The following is a 23,320-nucleotide window of genomic DNA, read 5'->3' as shown; positions in this document are numbered from 1 at the left end:
CTGTTATACAGCAGACGTTTGAGACGTCTGTGCGCGCAATATCTCTGTCGAGATATTGCGCGCGCTACCACGCGCAATCGCGCCCGTTTGATCAAAGTTCGCAGTTCCCGCGGGTGCGACGCAGCACCCCCCCCCCCTCCCACGGCATCCCTCCATCCGCCTTTCGCGCGACGGAGATCAGATTTTTTTTTTAACCTCGTAGCGCGAGTGTCAGCTCAGAGGAGGCGCTGGTCATCCGCGCCGCTGGATGGATGGATGGATGCTATGAGCGTCCCCTTTATAACGGGGCGGTGACAAGTGTGCCACCTGGCTCGCCAAAAAAGAAAAGTTCCCTTAACTCTTCTTTTTCTCAGTCTCGGCCTAGTGCCTCTATTTCAATTAAATCAATCTTACTACAGGAAAAAAAAAAAAAACGTAAATTCTCAGCCAGGTTCTCTGCCCTTTACGGCAGAATGTCCTTACTTTTTTTCAATATTTATTTTTGTCCTTTCTCTCTAATTTTCAGCCACCAATACTCTAACCGTCTCTTACTTCAACAGAATGCGTTGGCGGGCTAGTTGGTGAAAATCCATATTGCTTTTCTGGCGCAAAAAACAACACCACAAGAAAGAAGACTGAACACAGCGAAGTAGCGCTGTGTTCCGTCTTCTTTCTTGTGGTGTCGTTTTTTGTGCTAAAAAAGCAATACGTCTCTTACTTATTTCAATTGCGGGTGTGTTCAGCTTTCCATTGTTGTCCCTAAAACCCAAGGCTTCGTGTAGGCTCGTGCCCAAACGTACACCTCGGTGGATATCTCCACATTCATTCAGAACATGCTCCTCCGTTTCCTTATCTTCCCCGCAGCATGTGCATTGTTCTTCTTACATTTACTGAATCTCGCTTTATAACTACGCGTTCTAAGGCAACCCGATCTCGCTTCAAACAGTAAAGCGCTTCCCCTTGAATTATCGTAAAATGCCTCCCTCCTTATTGCACTTTTGCCTTTCGGTAGTTACTCAACCCGGTTTTTTCTCCATAGCTGCCGTCCAGTAAATCCTCTCCGCATCTCTGACTTTTCGCTTAACGCTCTTTTTTGACATATTGCTTATACTACCTGCCGTATATTTACTAGTGAGCCTCCTAGTTCCTTTTCTCCACTGTGAGTCCACACTCTTCCTATACAAATAATGAAACACGTTCTCTGCCCATCTACTCTCCTTCATATTCCTTAGCCTTTCTTCGAACCTTATTTTGCTCTAACCTTCCCACGCCTCAAATCCTGCCCATCCCATATCGCCCTTTACAGCCTCATTTGTCGTCTTCCCGTGAGCACCCAACGCGAGGCGTCCCACAGTCCTTTGATTTATATCCATTCCCGATTACACCTCTCACCTTATGCACGCCACCAAGTTCCCAAAAGTAAGCCCCGGAACCATTACACCTTTCCACAGACCTCGAAGCACCTCGTACCTATTGTATCCCCACAGTGCTCCGTGCTTCATTATTGCAGCATTCCTCTTTCCTTTTGCTGCTGAGGCTTTTTCCTGTACCTCCATCTACCTGTCACCCTCATTTATCCATACTCCGAGGTACTTGTATTCGCTCACCCTCGGTATTTCTTGGCCCTGTATTTGACACCGCCTGATCACAAGGGTCATTGAATACCATCAATCCACATTTTGTTACACTAAATCCTAGTCCAAGAGCTTCCCCTTCCCTTCCGCATATATCTGCCAGCCGCTGTATATCCTCTCGACTGTCAGAATAAGACAATATCGTCAGCATAAAATAATCCTGGAAGCTTCTGCTCAATCATCACGCCGCCCTGTTTGTGTGACAGATTAAAACCAAAGTTGCTACCTTCTAGCGCTTTTTCCATATTCACCATGTACAGCATGAATAACAGCGGGGACAAAGGACATCCCTGTCTCAGCCCATTGCTAATTTCAACGCTGTCCTTGCTACTCATTCCTTCCCATTCTATACAAACTGTATTTTCTCGGTATATCTCCCTCAAAAGCTCTACACAGTCGTCGCCTACGCCCATTCCTTTCAATATATCCCACAAAATTTCCTGATTAACGTTGTCGTACGCCCCAATGATGTCTAGAAAAGCCATGTACAAGGGCCTATTTTCTATTTTAGATATTTCTATACACTGAGTCAGAACAAACAGGTTATCGTCTAAGCGCCTGTTGGCTCGAAATCCGTTCAGAAGTTCTCCCAAAATATCATTATGTTCTGCCCATGTTTCTATTTTAATTTTTACTGCTTGCATCGCCAACCTGTATAGTACCGATGTAATGGTTAGTGGTCTACACGAGCGAATCTTATCCTTTTCTCCCTTGCCTTTATAGATTAAGTTCATTCTGCTTTTTCGCCAATTGTCCGGTATTTGACTGTCCTGTAAGATGGATGGATGGATGCTATGAGCGTCCCCTTTATAATGGGGCGGTGACAAGTGTGCCACCAGGCTCGAAAAAAAAAAAACCTTTACTCTTTTTTTTTTTTAGCATTGGCCTAGTGTCTTTACTTCGATTAAAACTATTTTACTCTCGTCACCGGGCGCCACCTGGTGGTGCAGACGACGGCGGGGGCTGCTGATGGCGTGAGCTGATGGCCGTGCTCACGTCGCGTGTACGCTTGTGTCAGTGCCTTCAGAGCTGTTAGAAAACAGCGGTCGTAGCTGCTTGCTTGCGGCATAGTAAAAACGGCAGTGCAATGTATAAAAATTCGTCGGGAAGGCACTGTGCCATCGTTGAGTGCCCGAATAACCAGCGAAAAAGAAAGCGGCTGATGCAACAGACCTGCAACGTTCACAGGAACACGAGCGGCTTGTGTTTGTGCAGCGTGTACTCTAGACACTTTCAAGGCCCTTGATTTCAGTATGTAATAAGCGAGCTAGTGCTCTTGTACAGGGGGCCGTATTTTCTGCCCATTCAAACGGCTGCACTGCAAGTGCATGGGGTAAAACACGACCATCTGCTGGATGAAAAAATAAACTGAATTATTAAAACGGCAATGACGAATTTTGAAATGAGAAAGACAGTATCCACATACCTCCCCACATATTTTCTGAAACTGCGAAGCCAACTAACAGATATTTCTCAATTTTGCCTGAAAACTTACAGGTGACCGCAGCAGACTGGAAGCAAGCTTCAGTCAACATGCACGGGAATTTCAACACGCGGGTGTTTAAGCTTGCGGGGGTGCAACAGCTGAAATAGGATTTGGAGCAATTTTTGGAGCAGCAAAATGTTCCTTTTGGACCACAAAAATCCAAATTTGGAGCAAGTTACGAAAAAAAAACCTGAAATTTTTATCCCGAAATCCCAAATTTGGAGCAGTATAACAAAGAATCTGTCCCCATAATTCATGGCCTTATGATTTCTTCCAGCATCTAATGACACATTCTGGCTAGTTGTCATTCCCTTTAAAAAGCTTCTTGTAGAGGGGTACAAATTCCATTACACGGCACCTGCTGTATGCAGGGCAATGGTTCACTGAGGAACTGAAGGCTAACGAGCCACAACCGATGCTCGATGTCAATTGCAAGTTAACAGGCTGCAAGTTAACATTTGCCCCACACTCACAAGACAAGCGACAAACAGACAACCATAATCTGTTTGCCCCACATCTTGAGAGTGAGATAGGCATAGCAGTACGCTGTAAGGACACCACTGGCAGGAGTTACGCTGAGGTCATCAGCAGTCAGGGTCATCATCAGGGTTGTCAGAGAGCAAAGATGTAGTGTTAGTCAAGTGTTGGCTGGCCAGCCTCATGCCTCAGTGCCATCTACAAATGCGTAGCAAAGGCCCCTGCAAGTTTGCGAGTGTGGTGCAGCTCAGTGTTATGAAAATTGAGCCCATTCTTGTCTCTCAGTCGTGATGGTTCTTTTTTCCACTTTTTCTCAGACACAGAACACGAAAAAGACTGCGAAACATGCTTTTCGTAGGTGTCAGCCAAGCTGAGCAAGATCTTTTCTGTCATTTGAAAATGGCGTGCATGGACGACTTTCGTTTTCACGATGCCAGTGACACGTGGAAAAATGCTATTTCCATCTTTTCTGCTAGAATGGTAAGGATATAAATTTTTTCGCTCACTCACGAATACTCAAGGAACATGAAACCGCTACAATCTGAAAACAGGTCCTTCGGCCAGAAATCGCAATTTCACGTATCATGTTTTCTCTTTTAAGATTAGTGGGGAAAAGGTGGATGAGTGTGCACTGCATTTCAGTAAAATGTGGCCAAAGGACTGGTCACAGAAAGGTAACAAGTGCACACAATGCAAAATACATTAGTTTTTCAAGGCTAAAATCACTTGCAATTTTTCGTGCTTCCTTTGCAATACCACAGACTTCCAGGGCTGAAAATTGTCGAATGTGGATACATCCAACTCAAAGGGGATCGCGAATTAGTTCGGTATATCCATAATTCAAACTACAAAATATGCCTGCTTGAAGGTTACCTGAAACTTTCACGTGTCCTTAGAAGTCCCTTCAGATCATGAAAACCAGGAAGTTAGCATTTTTTGTCTTCCACGGCCAGGTTGAATGCTTGATAGTATAATCATTATTCATTTTTTATTCAAGTCTCCTTGTGGAATGCTCTTATTGAATCAGGAGGCAGTTCACATTCTTGAAACAGCGTGGCCATCCTCTTTGCAACAACGAACGTTGCTGGTACTAGTATGCTTCACTGCGTGGAAGTCAGCTCTCTCTGATACTATCACTATTATTCACTGCATTACAGTAAGCCTTGTTAGTACATAACCGCCAGGAATGCAGCATAAAGGCCGAACCATATAGAGCGTTTTGGCCGGCGTTTTCTGACGTTGCGTCTGTCATGAGTAAAGGGGCACGGGGCGCACGCCGGACAGCGCAAGGCGTCGATGGTGTGCGGGGAATGGAAAAGTACCCGATGGTGTGCACCCCCGCCACGTCGACGCAAGCCATTGGCCGGAGAAAGGCGCGTGCCACGCGACCCGAGCTGAGGTGAGAGACCACAGAAGAAGAGTTGGGCATTGTTCGGTGGAGTTGTCGAGGAGCAAGGTGGTGCAGGTCAGCCTCGCGTCCGCGACAGGAACAGCAGGGCTGAGTTCTGGAGGCAGCATGGTGCATGCCCCGGGAGGGTGGCCGTCAACCTCGGGGTCTACTGAGCAAGGCGTCCCGGGCTTGCGGCAGCCTCATCACGCAGTTCTCGTGGCACCTGCGGCACTACCACAGCTCAGCAAGACGATGGCGACCCACCGACAATCACCGGAGAGCCACGTCGACAGTTAGAGCCCGTGGCACTGAGGAGAGGCCGATAGTTAGGCCTAACTGGGAGAGACCGGTGTTCTCCGAAAGGAAGGAAGCATCGGCGAGGGAGACGGTCAGCGAGGCGTCTGATCGACGGCGACGGCCCAGAGACGTCGACAGGAGCTGTGACGACGGAACCGGGCGTCGACTTGGACCACGAGCCGAATCGGCGGACACCGCGAACCGTAAGAACGCTTCATGGGTATCGCGAGTGACTGAAAGGCCATAGTGGCCAGACTTTCAGGCTGGAGGAGCCAAGCAGAGCTAGAATGCTGTTCGATGTTTTGTCAGCGATAGCGCACTAGCCTAGGAATTTCGTAATGTACCAATACTGTTGTAAATTTACATGACTGCTTGAAGGACTGCGTTTTTACATGACTGCGTGAAGGTCCACGGCAGCTATACCAAGAAACATTTCAAAACCATGAAGGGGAGTGTAGCAGCAGCTATGGCAGCAAAGTGGACGACTTGTCCAGCTTTTTCAAGAAAGTGTGTACCAATTTATGTTACTGAACAAAAAGTGGTGACACTTTACTGAAATTCTGTATCTGCAGAGCTGCATTCCCAACACGTGCCACTAGAGGTAGCTCAATGACTTAAGAGTGGCTTGGCTTGGTCACTTGGAGAACGTTCCAGAGTTTCAGTTTCAGAACCACTGCAGTTCCCATCATTTGGCCTGTAGATCTGATGTGGAGGTTACAAAGCGTGTGCGATCCTAGGTACAGTCGTAGCACAAGAACAAATCGAAAGACAGTTGCTTGGAACACTATGCATCAGCATTTTGTTCATAACGCAATTTGCTGAAAATGGTACTACTCTTCTATCACTTTTATATGCTGTCTCTCAGTAAGATTGCTCTATGTGGTATCCTGGTTCTGAATGACAAATACTGTATTTTCTCACTATTAACCCACGCGAAATGCCGGATGTATGTGAATTTCTGCATGCAAGGTGGCTTCGCAACACTGCTTCACAGTAATGCAAGGAAAGTAGCTGCACGGCAATATTCAATTCTTCCGCAGTTTGTCATTGGAGGTGCAGGGGAGAGTCACTGGATATGCAGGGGCAAGTAATACGCCAGAAAATAAAGTATGCTGAAATTGCTGGCACAATCACACAATGATAAGTTGAGCTCTTCTGACCCCCATCTCTCATTATAGATATGCTCAGCAACAACTGTACAGCCACACTGCACAGAACTGCTCTCAAGTCCCACCATCTGCGGCAAGTACATTGCCTTGAAACAAGAGGCCTACACACCCTGCTTAGACGCAGCTCCTGTTCGGTGCGCTGCACGTTGAGCACGGGTGCAATCTTGATGAAGAGCCGCCACCAGGGCCAGTCCCGGATCTCGAGGAACTTGCGCACATTCCGCTGAATGCAGCAGATGGCCAGCTCCTGGACCTGCACACAAGACAAGCAAAATTTTATTAATTACTGCCACAGGTTCCAAACGGCAATAGCTAAGCCTAGCTGCAGCATGACAAGGCATCTCAAGTGGCCACCTCACGAAACTTTTGTTGTACATTGTAGGCTTGTGCAAGTATCACTTTGTTTCAAGTGAAGTCATATCAAATGGTAATTAGTACTGAATAATTCTGAAGCGAATTAAAATAGCAGCAGGATTTCAATAGTAGCAGGATGCTGACTAGAAATGGTAAAATATGTTACTTTTTAGAATTTGCCACACTTGCCCCATTTAAGCCCATATAACGCATTTTTAATCTTAAAAAAAATTAATCAAGGTGCACTTGATATGCATATTTTGGTGTAATATTTGCTACAGGTAACCAGCCTGGAAAGGTGGTTTCATTGCATTGCGGAGTTGCTATGCCATGAAGCTTCACAAGCAGGGGAAACCCTCACTGCAGGTCATATGCACATTTAGTCTTAAGGCTAAATATACATATCACCTCGCAGAAAAAAACCGTCACTGCAGCAGCTACGAACATTTAGCCTTGAGGCTAAATGTGCATTAAGGCTATGTGCACATTTAGCCTTAAGCCAAAGCGAAGTTGCTTTCCCAGTACTGCTTCATAGTAAAGAAAAGAAGGCGACTTCCTGAGAACACGCGGGGACTTTTTCGTTTTCATTTTTCTGCAGTTTGCAGTTGGGGTGCAGATCATGTGCTGGGGTAGGTTATACACAAGAAAGTACAAGGGATGAGATGAGAGTCTTGTTGAAGAATCTAAACATAGGAAAAATAGAAGCCCACCTTGCGCTGCTGGAAACGCTTTCGGGCCAGGTATCCCCGCAGGTGTGCCTGCAGATGAATCAGACCCTCGGCCAGCTTCTCCTCCCGCTGAGACTCGAGGAGGGACAGGGTGCCCGCCCGCAGAAAGATCTGCAACAGAACACACTCACATTGTCGCTGCCACCCTGTTTATCTCATCACTGGCTGAAGGCCTCCAAGAGCAATGTTCAGCTACTGTTGCCTTGCATCAGCTGATTTTATCCTATGCCAGAAAACTGCCTAATGTGACTCAGCGCTCCGTGCACCAGCAGCCACATATGTATGTATGCACAGATGTACGTGCGCATGCTTGCATGTACGTACAGTGCTCGTGGATTGAAATGCGACATAATTTTTTCTGTATAACGACTGCTATGAGCGATTGCTCGTGATAAGTGCATCACGAAGCTGGAAATCTGGCCACTAAAGGTAACACTGGCTCATGCAAGTGTTCGAGTCAAAATTACACCGATATGAAATGAACTGTAGATGCTGGAAACGAAAGTACGTGCATTACTTAGCCCTAAATTTTTGCATTTCAATCCGTGAGTACTATACACATGTATGCATGCTTGTACACACATATGCAAGTACAATGTATATATAGGTACATAGACATGTATGAATATATGTACATGCACATGCATGTATGTATGCATGTATGTATGTACTGTCGGCCGCAAAAGGTTGCGAGATCTCCAACGCAAGGCAGAGCGATGAAAAACTGCATTACGGTGCCACCAGCTGTCACACAATGTGGCGTTAAAGCTTCCGCGTCTGCCGTGCTTTGCACATATGTGTCCTATCTTCGCTATCAAACATGTCTTGCTGCTCCATTTCCCCTGATGCATTTGACACTTGTGGCAGCCGCTCAAGCGCCGCGTCACTTAGCGACGCATTGTTTCTATGATTACAGAAGACACGATCATAGCAACGACGTAGTTCTGAAGGCACGTGCATGACCCGCACACTTGGACTGAAAATGGAACTATGGTTTGTGGCATCCGCAGCGCACGAAACCAGAGACGCTGTCAACACGATCATGTATGGCAACTTTGAATAGTAGCAGGACTTGACTTTCGTAGAAGGCAAATAATAACCTGTAAAATAGGTTACACTTTAAAATTTACTATGTATACTTAGAGCATATAAGCCGGTATAACAGGTTTTTAAACTTAGAAAATGATGAATCGATGTGAGGCTAATATGCTCATTTAACCTTGAAGCGAGGCTTCACGGCAGTGTCCCCTGGATAGGTGTATTCACGATGTAGCACCCCTCCACTGCAGTGAAACCACCTTTACAGGGGGTTACATGCGGTTTATGTGTTAGAGCTGTGCGAATAGCAAAATTTTGAGTGTGAAACGAATTCGAATATTAAAATGTGAGTGCAAATCAAACAGAATATTTTTCGAATATTTGTTGAATTTTTTTTAATTACAGAAAAAATGTTGCAGAGGATCCCTACACATATTCTTATGAGATAGCAACATCAAAGCGTTTCTTTTGGCTACGTTGGTGAAGTGCTGGAGGGGTGGTGTTCCCAGTTGCCTTATCAAGAATGAGGCAATTTATTTACATAATTTGGTGCAACCAATGTGGTGTCGACAACACTTTACATGCGAAAGGAAAACACGCTATTTCCTCAACCTCTCCTCCTCCTTCAACTTCTGTGGAGGCCCGGCCAACTGATTTGGTGGACACGGGCGCGCTTCCTCAGAGTCCAAAGTTCCTAATCTGCCCCATAAGCGTCAATATATAAGAACATCTGAAATTTCAGACGCAGAAACTCTTAAGGGGGCACATGGCATTTGAAAAAAGTTTTTTTATTTCTTGATCCATTTTGATAAAACTTCCCGAGTATATGTATATTTGTGTGCTACTTTCAAATATGGAATTATTTTTCTAGTATGATGTGTAGTTTTTAAAATACAAAGTCTTTTATGTGCCTTTTGGGGAGCAAGATTTTTTCTAAACTGAGTTAGTTACAAAGTTAATCAGCATATCACGATAATCTGCAATCGGAACTGCGTGCAGTGCAACAAAAATGGATGTTCTAAACCTATTAGAACAAAAGTTGTGGTATGTTGAACATTCACGAGTGAAATTCTAGCTTGAAAATGACTCACTCGTGAATGTTCAACATACCATAACTTTTGTTCAAATGTGTTTAGAACATCCATTTTTGTTGCACTGCACACACTTCTAATTCCAGATTATCGTGATACGCTGATTTTCTTTGTAATGCGGTCAGTTTAGAAATAATCTTGCTCCACAAAAGGCACCTGAAATATTTTGTATTTTAAAAACTACACAATTATAAGAAAGGTAATGGCACATTTGAAATTAGCACATAAATATACATATACTCACGAAGTTTCATCAAAATCGATCAAGAAATAAAGAAAACATTCCAAGAGCAGTGTCCCCCCTTAAGCATCCGATCTTTCAGACTCTCTCTCTGCCCAAATTTCAGGTTCGAAACAGCATTAATTAAAGCCCCCACCTCTGCCGCATCTGTATATCATCTTGTGGGTTTGAACCAACGCTTTCGTGAGTCAATCTGTTTGTGGCCGTATCAGAGTCTGAAAGGCAGCATTGCCGCAATGCCAGAATGTGATGGGGTGAAACATGTTGAAAATCTGAAGGGGCCACTGTCACGGCGCGGTACGGCGATATCTTTTTGGATAAGCACTGGTAATGTACGGAGGCATGATGGCGGCCAACGCACCCAACCCTTATGATAAACATCTTCAGCTAACTGCTCAGTAGTCATTCAACACAGAAATTTGGGCTAGTTGGTGGGTGTGGAACTTGTGCATCTTAGCAAGTGCAGTGGAACAAACACAAAAGAAAGACGTCCTGTCACCGTGTCTCTTTCTCTTGTGTTTGTTCTGCTGCGCTTGCTAAGATGCACATGCTCAGTAGTGCATGTGGCCTAGCGCAGTGGCATGCGTATAACCCATATGCCCCGTGCCGCCGTTCGTGCTGCCTCAATTTGTGCGAGACCGCTAAGTGCGCCACACTGATGCGTTGCCTTCACGAACGAAAGCAGCTCGCCATCGCCGCACCTGTGTGAGGTCAGGAACGGAGTGGCCATCACAAACACCTCCAAGACAAATGCATGTGTACGTATGGTACAGCAAGCGCCCCGGCAGTGACGGTGTCAACTTAGTTGGCAATGTGCTGCACACAACTAGGAACGATCGGCTTCACGCGGTAGCAAATGTTGCGTATCGGTGGAAATTCAGTGACGCGTGTGCGCACCAGGAGAAGCCGGACGAGTCGTCCGCCACAGATCTTTGTGTTCCGTGTCATCGTTTCCAAATGCTCCACGCGAGAGAGCCGTAATCTATTCTGCGCTTTGCGGGTATCAGCGGCCCTCATCACGAGACGTGAATTTGCAATTGCCAGTTGGCAGGTAGTCAAGCGGGGTTCACAGCAGGTACCGAATGTATTCACAAGAGCCTGGGTGCGCACCAAAATGCCTTGCAAGTTTACTGGCAGGCATTAAACCTATTTCGGACATGGTTGTGGCGATTTGAATGCTTGAGCGGAACAAAAAAGCATGAATTCGTTTTTTCGGACTGCCCGATTTTTCAGACAATTTCGCAGTCCCTAGAGAGTCCGAAAAATCAGATGTTGACAGTATTTATCTTCCAGAAGTTCGAATACTTCGAATAGTCAAATTCTGGTGCAAATAGAATAGCAAAAACTATTAGAAAAATATTTGAAAGTACGAATATTCACACCCCTATTACATATGCATATTTGTTCATTTCGAATACTTTGAAATCTAGAATAATTTAAATTTGTTTCGAAGGAAATTTGAATACTGTAATATTCATTTGAATATTTGAAGTGCTTGAGTACTTGCACATGCCTACACGACGCGTTTTGGCGTTCCTGTCGATCTTCACGTGTGGCTACGGTGGAGTGGAATTAGGCACTTGTTTTCTGTAGGCTTCTGCAAATAGCATATTTTAGGTACGAAGCAAATAGCAATTTGGTCGAATAATTTCAAACTGAATTCAAATGGTATATATCGTATATTATAAAGAAAAATGAGCATATTTGTCATGACCCAACCATCCTGCACAATATTTTTTAAAAAGTGAAATAAGTCATGAGCAAATGTCATTCTTTCGGGTTCAAAGGAAGTGGAAGGAACATTGAATAGTAGCAGGATTTCACTTTCGGAAGAATGCAACTGATAACCTGTAAAACATGTTACATTTTAAAATGTACGGCACTTAGAGCAGAGAAGCCGGTAAACGAGCTTTTAAACTTAAAAAATGATGAATCAGTGTAAGGATAACATGTTCATTTAAGGGGGGACATGGTGCTTAAAAAGTGTTTATTTCTTCATCGATTGTGATGAAACATTATAATTTTGTGTATATTTGTGTACTGATTTCAAATATGGAATTATTTTTCTGTATAATGAGTACTTTTTAAAATGCAAAATATATCTGTGCCTTTTTGGAAGCAAGATTTTTTCTAAACTGAGAGAGTTACGAAGTAAATCAGCATATCATAATAATCTAGAATCAGAACTGAGTACAGTACTACAACAAAAATGGATGTTCTAAACGCATTGGAACAAACGTTATGGTGTGTTAAACATTTGCCAATGAAATCCCAGCTTGAAATTGACACACTCGTAAATGCTTAACATACCATAACTTTTGTTCAAATGGGTTTAGAACATCAATTTTTGTTGCACTGCACACAGTTCTGATGCCAGATTATTGTGATATGGTGATTTACTTTGTAACTCTCTCAGTTTAGAAAGAATCTGGCTCCCTAGAAGGCACATGAAATATTTTGTATTTTAAAAACTACTCACTATACTAGAAAAATAAATTTTAGGATTGCCATTTTTTGGGCTTGTTGGTATACTGAATTAGAAACCATCTTCAGCGCTAGCAGACAAGGACGAAGGAGAGACGACACCACAATGCGCTAACTTCAACACTTTTATTTCCAAGAAACAGCAATCTATTTATCCATGCACAGTGCGCCACCTCATTCTACACTCTAGCCAACCAGAAAGGCCCTCTCCCTATCCAAAAGATCAATTGATGGTGCGCTCACACACGTGTCACTATTGCGAGAGATAGCTTGGGCTTCAATAATCTCCCGCACGTCTTTATCTTTGTGCTTCGCCAGAACAGTGCATGAAGCATACAATGGTGCGCAACCGCACTCCAAACAATGCACAGACAAATGACCGTAATTATTCTTGTTAGTAACGTTTAACCTATGCTCGCGAAATCGGTCGTTAAGGCATCTCCCCGTCTGACCTATGTACTTATTTCCACAGGTCAACGGGAGCTCGTACACTACCTCTTGTACACAGTCCACGAGGGGATCACGATGGTTTTTGGAACATCCTACAGCTGGCTTACGATGCGGGTCTGTTAGCCGACATATCCTGCCCAGTTTTTCGGGCGCAGAAAACACTACTTTAACGTCCACACGATTAGCCATTCTCTTCAGGTTGTGCGCCGTTCTGTGCAGATAGGGCCTTTCTGGTTGGCTAGAGTGTAGAATGAAGTGGCGCACTGTGCATGGATAAATAGATTGCTGTTTCTTGGAAATAAAAGTGTTGAAGTTAGCGCATTGTGCTGTCGTCTCTCCTTCGTCCTTGTCTGCCAGCGCTGAAGATGGTTTCTAATTTAGAAAAATAATGACATATTTGAACTCAGCACACAAATATACACAAAATTATAAAGTCTCATTACAATCGATCAAGAAATAAGAAAATTTTAACAGCAGGGTTTCCCTTTAACCTTGAAGTGGAACTTCGCGGCAATGCGAATTTTTCCTGGAAAGGTGTATTCACGGTGTAGCACCCCTCCACTGCAGTGAAACCACCTTTACTGGGGGGTTACATGCGGACTAATATACACCTATTCGTTCATTTCGAATACTTCGAAATTTCCAATCATTTAAATTCGAATCGAAGCAAATTCGAATACTGTAATAATCGTTCAAATATTCAAAATGCTCGAATTTTCGCACAAGCCTAGTTTTCATTGAGCCTCAAGCAAAGCTAATGTGCGCGTTTGTGGCAGCCAGTTGTGCCATTCCTTACTGGTCCATTAGTGTGCATCCTAGAAAGAGATGAGACTTCTTTCGACAAAAATAAATATTTTGTGTGTATATCGTGGTTTGAAAATGGACTTGATAGTTTTTATGGTGATACGAAACTTCGGGTGATACGAATATTTTCACTCCCCCTTGAAATTCATATCACTGAGATTATACTGTAATTGGAATATTGGACAACACTCAAGAAGGACTCCCTGGATTCTCAGTGTGGCCTGCACTTAGCAATAACACACACGAGTTTTAGCCACTGAAAGCCGCCAGCAATGAAATGAAAAACAGGAATGCCAGTCGCTATCTCGGCTCAGTGGGTGGCCAACAACTTCCAACGATAAAGAATCGCAGTGTTGTACTGACCTGGCTGAGACCTAGCCGGTAGCTGCTGGGTTCCAGGTCCAACTGTTGCAGCAATGCTTCTGTGGCCGCACGCTCATCGCCAGGCTCTCCGTTGACGGGACGGGCGTCTGGAGATGCCAGCAAGCTGTAACGTCTCCGGAACTCCAGGTACAGAAGGTTCTCTGGGAATCCTGACAAACAGGAACCACAGAAAAGAATGCAGTTTTTTTCTACGTAAACATAATCGTAATATAATGCTGGGACACACCTGGTGACACCTGAGAAATAAGACATCCTAGACGAAAGCTGAAGAATCTCTTCTGGAAAAATTGTATACCAAAATATTTCTGTAGATTCTGTCCTCAAGCATTCATCCACACTTGAACCACCTTATAATGAACACTGATATACAGTAGAATCTCGATGATACGATCACGGCTAATACGAATTTCGGGATGATACGAATTTTTCTGTGGTCCCGGCCAAGGCCCATTAATTTACAACGTGCTTGAGTACGGTTGTTACGAACTGATTTTTGACCCGCGTCGTTTGATACGAATAAACGCCGCCCCACCCAACGCAACGTTGGCCCCACCGACGGCCGCGGAAGATAGCAGCGTGCACTTACGGCGCTGGAATGCGTGCGGCGCCGCCGGTTTGGCACGTTGCCAGCGCCGCCGGCGAGCAGCGCGCGACAGCCTCCAAGATCTGCGTGTATCGGAGGCCGGAGTGTGCCTTTTGCTTTCTCTTGAAGATTACAGATGGCGCTGGCCACGTTTTTTTTTTTTTCTTGGTGCGGAGGCAGGCCGGCAGGCGGAGACGCCGGAGAGGGAGAGGCACGGCCCGCGGGAGCTTCTTTCTTCTATGCGTGCCGTCGGACAGAGTGGTTGTGGTTGCTGTGCTCGAGCCCGCGTTCTTGCTTTGTTGTGATAGTGCCTTTTTTGCCGAGTGGCAGCAAGCTATGTCTCGCAAGCGGAAAGCCCTCTCCTTTAAGGAGAAACTGGACATTCTTCGAAAGGTCGATGAGGATCCCAAAAGAAAACGCACGGAGTTGGCTAAGGAGCTAGGCCTCGCAACGTCGACATTAAGCACAATTGTTGGACAGCGGGACTCAATAATGAAGAATGTGCTTTCATTTAACGTCAACGCGAGGCAAGCGAAGACAGCCCAACACGTGAAGCTTGAAGAAGCTCTTCTGACCTGGTTTAAGGAGGTTACTGCAGCTGGTGTGAACATCGATGGCAAAGTGTTGCGTGAGAAAGCCGACGAGATCGCACTTGCTCTGCGCATCGACGGATTTCAGGCCTCAGGTGGGTGGCTGCACCGTTTCAAGACGAGACACGGTCTCGTTTACAAAAGCGTCTGTGGGGAAGCGAAGAAGGCTGACGAGACCGTTGTTAGCGACTGGCTCGCGAAGCTGCAGTCACTCATCTCTGGGTATGAGCCTCGTGATGTTTTTAACGCAGACGAGGCTGGCCTGTTTTTTAACCTTCAGCCTGAGAAGAGCCTTTGCTTAAAAGGCGAAGCGTGCCAAGGAGGCAAGAAAAGCAAAGAGCGAATAACGGTGCTTTTGTGCTGTAACGCCGACGGGTCGGAGAAACTTAAGCTGACGGTAATTGGCAAATCCCAAAAGCCTCGGTGTTTCAAGCGCGAGAGCCATTTGCCGTGCGTCTATCGCGCAAACAAAAAGGCGTGGATGACGGCGGCCCTGTTCGAAGAATTTCTGTCGCTCCTTGACAGAAGGATGGCCTGCAAGAATCGGAAGATTGTTTTGATTCTTGACCAGTGCGCCGCCCACCCGAGGCAAGTAACGCTCCAAAACGTCAAACTGATCTTTTTGCCCGCGAACACGACGACGCACCTGCAACCGCTTGACGCTGGAATAATAAAAAAACCTCAAGCATCATTTCAAGGGCCTTCTTGTGCGCCGCCTACTTGCCAATATTGACAGAAAACACGAAGGCGACCTGCGAATAAGCCTCCTGGACGCCATCCATTTTATCGCTATGGCTTGGGATCGAGTAACGCCGACTACCATAGCAAACTGCTTTGCGAAATGCGGCTTCTTCAGGAGTTCCGAAGAGGTGCCCTCAGAGCAGGAAGAGCCAATTGAGGGTTGGGAACTGCTTGATGCTGGGTGTACAGCTGAAGACTTCTGCACGGCGGATGACAACCTCGCCACTTGTGGTGCGCGCACGGTGGAGGATATTGTTGAGGAGGCCACATGCGAGGTTGCCGATTCCAGCGATGATGGCGACAACATAGACGAGGGCGATGGTGAAGGACCACCACCGGCGGCTGAAACGCTGCACGCGCTCGACGTCCTGAGGCGTGCTATGGCCGCTGATGAAATCAGCGACGACACGTGCACGCGTTTTTACGGATTTCAAAGAAGTCTGCTGAGTGACTTCGCGAAAAAAAAGAAGCAGAAAGACATTAGAGATTTTTTCTGCAAGAAATAAATGTTTTTTTTATGTGTTCCTAAAAATGAGTTTGCCTCTGACTGTTAATATAGCTAGTTTTACATGTGTTTCGGTGATACGAATTTCGGCTAATACGAATATTTTTCGTGACCCCGCGGGATTCGTATCATCGAGATTCTACTGTAGTAGTGAATTATCAGTTACAGCAAACTAAATACGAACTTTGATTGGTTCCGCTTTATTTAAGTGGCATTTATTCTGTTTATGACGAAGCCGAAAACGTTAGAGCCACTGTGATATTGGCTGCAACAAAGAAATATTTGGTTCGTGTGAGGCTCCAAGCTCGAAAGGTAGCATAAAATGCAAAATAAACATTGCAAGACTATTCCCAATCACATTTTTTAAAATGTTGTGTTGATAATAAAAATTTGCTTAAAGCGAGTTAAAAAGGTGCGGAAAAACATGGTAACTCCGTTTATAGTTACTGGCATAACACCCTGTCACTTATGAGATCGCGTACAGGCTTCATACTGAATCATTTTTTAATTTTTTGTCGTAAAAATGTTTAAGTTTGAGCATTACAATTGGAGTAAATGACAGTTTAACTCTTTCGGGACCACCCCATAGGAGCATCAATCATATATGATTGATGGCTTTCCGCGCGCTGCCAAGTTCATAGTTTCGCGCATTTTTACATGTATTGCTATCTCATGTATGTACATGTTTACATATATTGCTATTATCACTAGACTGTTGGTTTCGGCATAGTTTGCCATTTTTTCGGAAAGCGGCTACACATGAGAGAGAGAGATTTGTGGGTAGCGGCGGCAGCGAACGTAGCGAACCATGGCGTCGGGCTCTCGTCAGGACGCGCAAAGAAACTGACGTGAATCACACAATTCCGCTGCTTTGATGGCAGACTTTTTCGAAGAGTCGAGCAGTGAGGTGTCTGAAGATGACTGACAGTTCGGATTTTATTTCGGAGAGCGATTCGGACAAGGATCAACCTGGCAGTTCAGCCAGTACTCGTAGGTGAGTGTAATTTCACATCCGCTTCTCTCGCGAGTAGCCAAAGAGGTTTTCTGTTTGTTTGCATTGATTTATTTCTCTTCGGTGGAGTCTCAACAAGCTTTTAGAGAACAGCTCATCTATCAAAGCAAGAAAATAGGCAATGAGGCATGTTTTGTATATGTTGTAATTTTTTAATGTAGAGGTGAATCCTGTTATAACGAATACCGCTACAATGAAATTTCCGCCCCAACGAATAATTTTCGATTCCCCGTCAGCCGCCCATAGAAAACAACGCGAAAAATGTCTCGTTGCAACGAATACTTTTTCTGGGTATTTCCGCTTGAACGAAGTTTTCGCGAGTGCCACCAGATAAGGAAATGGAGCCTGCCTAGGACTGCCGCGAAATTCCGCTAGAAACTCGACCATTTATCGTAGCCAGAGCCGTGCACCCACGTCGTAAGACCCGTGTCTTCATCGGAGACATGCTTTCTGCCACCACATGCACATTCCGGTAAATTTTTTGCCATTGAGATGCTCGGCGACAGATCGTCCATCCGCCATGATGCTGCCGGCGGGTTTGATGCGCGTGCGGGCCGTGGAAGACTCGTTCTTCAAGAACTCTCGCCATGCTTTTGAAGTAGCACTCAAAACAAAACTACGGCTCGTCGTCACCCTGCGATCGCGAATGACATCCACAGTGTTTTGAAGGCACACGCGCGGCCAACTCAAAGCGATGCACCGGCTCAACGCAATGCTGCGGTTGAAACCACGGTAGACGCGATCACAGATAGCAACGACGCAGTTCTTAAGGCACGTGCACGGCCAGCGCATACAGATTGAAAACGGAACTACCATTTGACGCAACTGCTGTGCAGAGAACCGCGGTCGCTATCCTCGCGATCATCGATAGCGAATACGCTCAAGTACGCAGCTAACACACCGGAAGAAAGATTAAAGGCAATAAAGTCGTAAAACGGCACGAAGCGTTTTGGCTTTCCTTTCGCTCCCTTATGACTGTGGTAGTGCAGAGCTTCGGCATTTCGTTTTCAGTTAGCCTCTAGCGAACTTTGGCACGCTCCTTCATGGCACTGCATGCTCGGCACGCTTCGAGGGTAGCCTGCATATCGTATTTGCTGGTGTATAACCCACGTATATAACTCACGTACTGATGCAAAGCTGCCTTCCTTGCATTGCCGTGAAGCTAACTTGCGCACCGAAATTCACGTATAACCCACGAGTTTAGCACTAAATTTTCTGTATATTTCGTGCGTGTCATGCGCGAGAAAATACATTCACACGGTGTGTGGCCAAGTACGTCCGAATCAGCGAGAATTCAATTCCCAACTTCCCAACTTTTGTGGTCTATAGATGAAATTTCACTGCAACGAAATTTCGCGACAACGAAATTTTTTCGCACGTCCCGTCAATTTTGTTGAAGCGGGATTTGACTGTACTATTTTCGCTCAAGTATCTATGTTTATTTCTACTTTTTTTATGTTGTCCTTGCAGCAAGTGTTCAATAGGACATCTTTATTATTACTACGTATAATCTTTATGGGTGATATTTCAATCTGTATGAAAGACCATTTCATTAGCTTCATTTTGATGTACGTAACAGAAATACAGTAAAACCTCGTTAATTCGAAGGCTTCGGGACCGAGAAAAATATCCCAAATAAGCGGGATTCCCAATTATCCGAAACAACGTGAAATCAAAGAAATCAGCCAGAAAACGTGACGTACGGAAGTCACACCTTTATTGTGGCAAGTCAGCCTACTTGGAGAAAAATTCCTCCATGCGTGACTGACGCGTTCGGTAGTTCCCAGCACTGAAAGTCATATTTTCCAGCCTGTCAATGAGGCGCAGCATCTCAGCCTCGCCGCCGTTGCACTCGACGAAGCTGCGCACAACACTCAAGGCATCGATGACATCCGCCGAACGGGGTGCTCGGGAGGGCTCGTCATCGCTGTCAACATTAGAGGCCGAATCGGTCGATCTTGCAGCTGTCTCACTGTTGATGTCGGCGTAACACGTCTGCACTGTGCACTCGACATTTGCGTACTCGGAGAATCCAATTGGAGTGCACTCGTCCGCGTGCAAAGCCTCATATCGAGCGCAGAGAGTCTCCCCTTCTTCATCAAACGGGCAAGTGACAGCGGTGACAGCAAACTCAGCGGAGGTTGCGTCTTCTTTCACAAAACCGGTGTGCTCAAAACACCGTCGAATAACGGTGGCCTCCACCTGCCTCCATGCGTGAACAATGAGGCAAATACCACCGAGGAGGTCAATGTTATACTCCTTTCCGTTGTCATAGCAAAGGAGCATTCGCTTCAACAGATTGTAGCGATATATTTTCCTGGTATGGTGTATGACGCCCTGGTCCATCGGCTGCGATAGCGACGTCGTGTTCGGGGTAGAAAGACCAGCCTGATTGCCTGCAGGTTCTGAATGTCGCCGTGAGCTGGGCAATTATCGACGACGAACAAAACGCTGCGCCCTGCGGCCGCAAACTTGCGGTCAAGGTGCCGCACGTATTCTTCAAAGAGTGCAGCCGTCATCCAAACTTTCTTGTTGTTTTTATAGATCAGGTCATCCTTGGATGGCAGTCGTGCATTTTTGAAACAACGAGGCTTTTCTGTCTTCCCAATAACAAGCAGTGGCAGCTTGTGCTCACCACGCATGCTTGCACCAAACAAAACAGTGATTCTATCTTTGTTCTGTTTCCGCCCCGTAATGTCTGCCTCCTTCAAAGCGAACGTCTTCGTAGGCAACATTTTGTAGAACAGAGCAGCTTCATCAAGGTTGTAAACATCTGCTGCTTCGTACTTGGCGAGTAGTGGAGCCAAGGTGTGCTGCTTCCAGCCGTCGAGAACAGACTGATCCGCGCTGCCATTCTCGCCACAAACAGTCACGAATGTCAGGTTGTTGCGCTCCTTAAATCGGCAAAACCATCCATTGCTGCATATAAACTCAGAATGTCCAAGTTGCAGCGCCAGCTGGTTGGCCTTCTCACGCAATATGGTCCCATTCACAGGAAGGTGTGCTGCGTTGGCTTTCTGCAGCCAGTCGATCAGAGCTGCTTCAACGTCGGCGTACGTAGGCGGGCGTACTCGTGTACGCTTTGACGAGTGCGTCTTGCTGTAAGCATAGAGAATTTTCTCCTTATTCTTGATGATGTTGCACAGCGTTGACAGAGGCACGTGGTGCTTTTCGGCGAGAGCCGTTTTCGACGCCGTCGACTTGCTGGCCTCTTCAATTAAGCACACCTTTTCGTGCAGGGACAAGCTCTTGTACTTCGGCATCTTCCTTCCAAGCACACCTCAATCAACTAATTCACAGGGAAGACACTCAAGCGGAGACAGGAGACAAATGGAGCAGTCGCACCGAATCGCACAATGCTCGCCAGCCGACATCCAAATGGCACAAAGACTCCACAAAACATTCACTTCGCTAGAGTGGCTAACATCGCTGTTGAGATGATGATGATCATGATCGCAACCACACGCATCGCCGCCAGGCAATTGCTAAAACATGGCGTCTACGACGTATTTCCGGTAAAAAAAAAACATGGCCTTCGAGATCCGTACATAAAAAAAAAAAATGCATGTTTTAGTTACAGCCTCCGAGATTCGCAACACCATTTGCATATCTTGGAAGTCGCGGCCAAGTGTGCCAATTAACCGGGAAGTCGCAGACTGGCCGCACCAATTATCCGGTTAAATTTACATGTAAAAATTTGGGACCGCGCAAATAATACAAATTATCCGGGATTCCCAATTAACCGAGTACAAATTACCGAGGTTTTACAGCCATGACTTGATTTAATATTTGCCTCTTTTTTACGCAGTCCCGAAAGAGTTAAAGGGTCTGCATTACACTTGGGTGATACTACATCACCTGCCATATTGACCATCTGCAAAAAGTTGGTGGTCAAGCCCTATTAGCATTTTAACTGTCACTTCAGGCCAGTCGTGTAACCACGCTAACTGCAGTTAAGGTAACTGATGTAACGGCTGTTTTACTCACCCTGCTTGCGGACACGCACGGCATCCAAGATCTGGGCCCCCTTGAGCTGAGACCGGACCAGGTCAACGTCAAAGCGAGGCTCGCCACCGTCCCCAGCATCGTTTGTCCCCGATGACTTCTCGCAGGGCACCAGGCAGTGCACAAAATGGAGGCGTGTCCGACGGACCACCTCCAATAGGCTGTCCTGGAGGTCACCATAACAGGGACACAAGGTCAAGCCTAGATGTCACTTCACAAATTTAAATGTTGCGGGTGAGTTCATCAAAAGACCGAAATCAGTCAAACCTCAATTGGAAGCAAAGACACCAGGAAGTATCAGTTGTAATGAAATAAATTTTTAAAGTTTTTAATATCATCAGGTTACAGATATGTGCTGATAATAAATACAGTATAAAACAATGATATTTTCGTGATGATCAGCTTCATTTTTAATGAGACTAAACTTGAACCTCAAAGCATAAAAACAATCTACAAAGTCTGTGCAATGCTCAGTCTACAGTGGTCCGCATATTACACAGTTTCCATCAAAAGTAAACAAAGCATCAAATACAAGTCAGGAAATAAAGCATTAATAACCATGGCCCTCCCTGTAGGCCTTCAAGAAATGCTGGCTCGACTCGTTTGCTGGAACTGCTGCCCTCAGGGATGTTCTAAAAAACTTTCTTAATGTCATTTCTTGAAGCAAGTATTACTTTAGGCTTAAGCAAATATTTGACTGAATGTTACTACGTATACTCATATTTGATCTGGCTTGAAATTTAGTACAGTCGAACCCCCCACGTAAAGAATTATTGTGTACATCGAACCGTTGTAAAATCCGCTTGAATATACCTTCGATATATAAAACATTTATATATCGAATATAAAATATTTTATATATCAAATTACAGGCATATAGAAGTTTGCATAAACAGAGTGGCTTGTTACACGCAAGCTGTGGTAACTGCTACAGTGCACCATATTTTACTCTCTATCTATAACTGACAGCCCCGATTACAACAGACCGTGAAAAGTATCCACATGTAATGACATACAGGAATTTACCTGAATAACAAATCGTCGAAAATAATATCACTCTATCAATTAATAATAATAATATTTGGGGTTTAACGTCCCAAAAACCATGATATGATTATGAGGGACGCCGTAGTAGAGGGCTGCAGAAATTTCAACCACCTGGGGTTCTTTACGTGCACCTAAATCTAAGCACATGGGCCTCAAGCATTTTCGCCTCCATCGAAAATGCAGCCGCCGCCTCCGGGATTCGATCCTGCGACCTTTGAGTCAGCAGTCGAGCGCCATAACCACTAGACCATCGTGACAGGGCAAGGTAACTGTTAAAGTGCACCATATTTTACCCTCTATAACTTACAGCACCGATTACAACAGACCATGAAAAATATGTACATGTAAAGGCCAGGCCCGTAACTAGGGGGGGGTTGAGGGGGTTCTGACCCCCCCCGAAATTTTTTTGATGCTTTAACTTTTCGGGTGATACTAAAATATTTACACGCCTTCACAGCGACCCCCAGCTGCCAAAGTTACACTGCAACTTTCCTGGCATTGCTTCCCTCTTCTTCCTTTCTTCAAACCTACCAGAACACCTCAGCGCTCCCTCCCCCGCACGCGCACCTGCCCTATTTGTACAGCTTTGCACTTCGCCCTCGCGTTCCTTCGAGTCTTTTCTTTTTCGTCTTTCACCCCGTAGCAGCTCCTTTATTGATTCCAGATGCTTTCCTTGTGCATTGCCGCTGGAGAAGTTATCCGTCTGTGCGGACCGCACGTGTCGGCTTTGGGTTTCTACGAAAAGCGCGTCTCCTTCTGTGAAAGTAAACAGTTCGACAGCAACGGCAACACCAACACGACGTGCGCAAATTTGCCAGGGAACGAAACCCC

At 45.5% G+C, this 23,320-nt stretch overlaps 1 protein-coding gene across 2 annotated transcripts in view; it reads right to left on the bottom strand.

The window, feature by feature from the left end:
• LOC119390908 (unconventional myosin-XVIIIa) overlaps positions 1-23,320 on the bottom strand; it is a 257,327-nt gene that overhangs the window by 130,103 nt on the left and 103,904 nt on the right. For both annotated transcript variants that reach the window (XM_037658613.2, XM_037658614.2), the window contains exons 16-19: positions 21,425-21,608; positions 13,986-14,155; positions 7,497-7,625; positions 6,542-6,685 (exon numbers count right to left, since the gene is read on the bottom strand). In XM_037658613.2, coding sequence (XP_037514541.1) covers positions 6,542-6,685; positions 7,497-7,625; positions 13,986-14,155; positions 21,425-21,608 — 627 coding nt within the window. The remainder of the gene's footprint in view (positions 1-6,541; positions 6,686-7,496; positions 7,626-13,985; positions 14,156-21,424; positions 21,609-23,320) is intronic.

This window comes from Rhipicephalus sanguineus, chromosome 4 (genome assembly GCF_013339695.2).
Source record: "Rhipicephalus sanguineus isolate Rsan-2018 chromosome 4, BIME_Rsan_1.4, whole genome shotgun sequence".
Lineage (NCBI taxonomy): Eukaryota > Metazoa > Arthropoda > Arachnida > Ixodida > Ixodidae > Rhipicephalus > Rhipicephalus sanguineus.
This window is presented reverse-complemented; position numbering and strand designations above follow the sequence as displayed.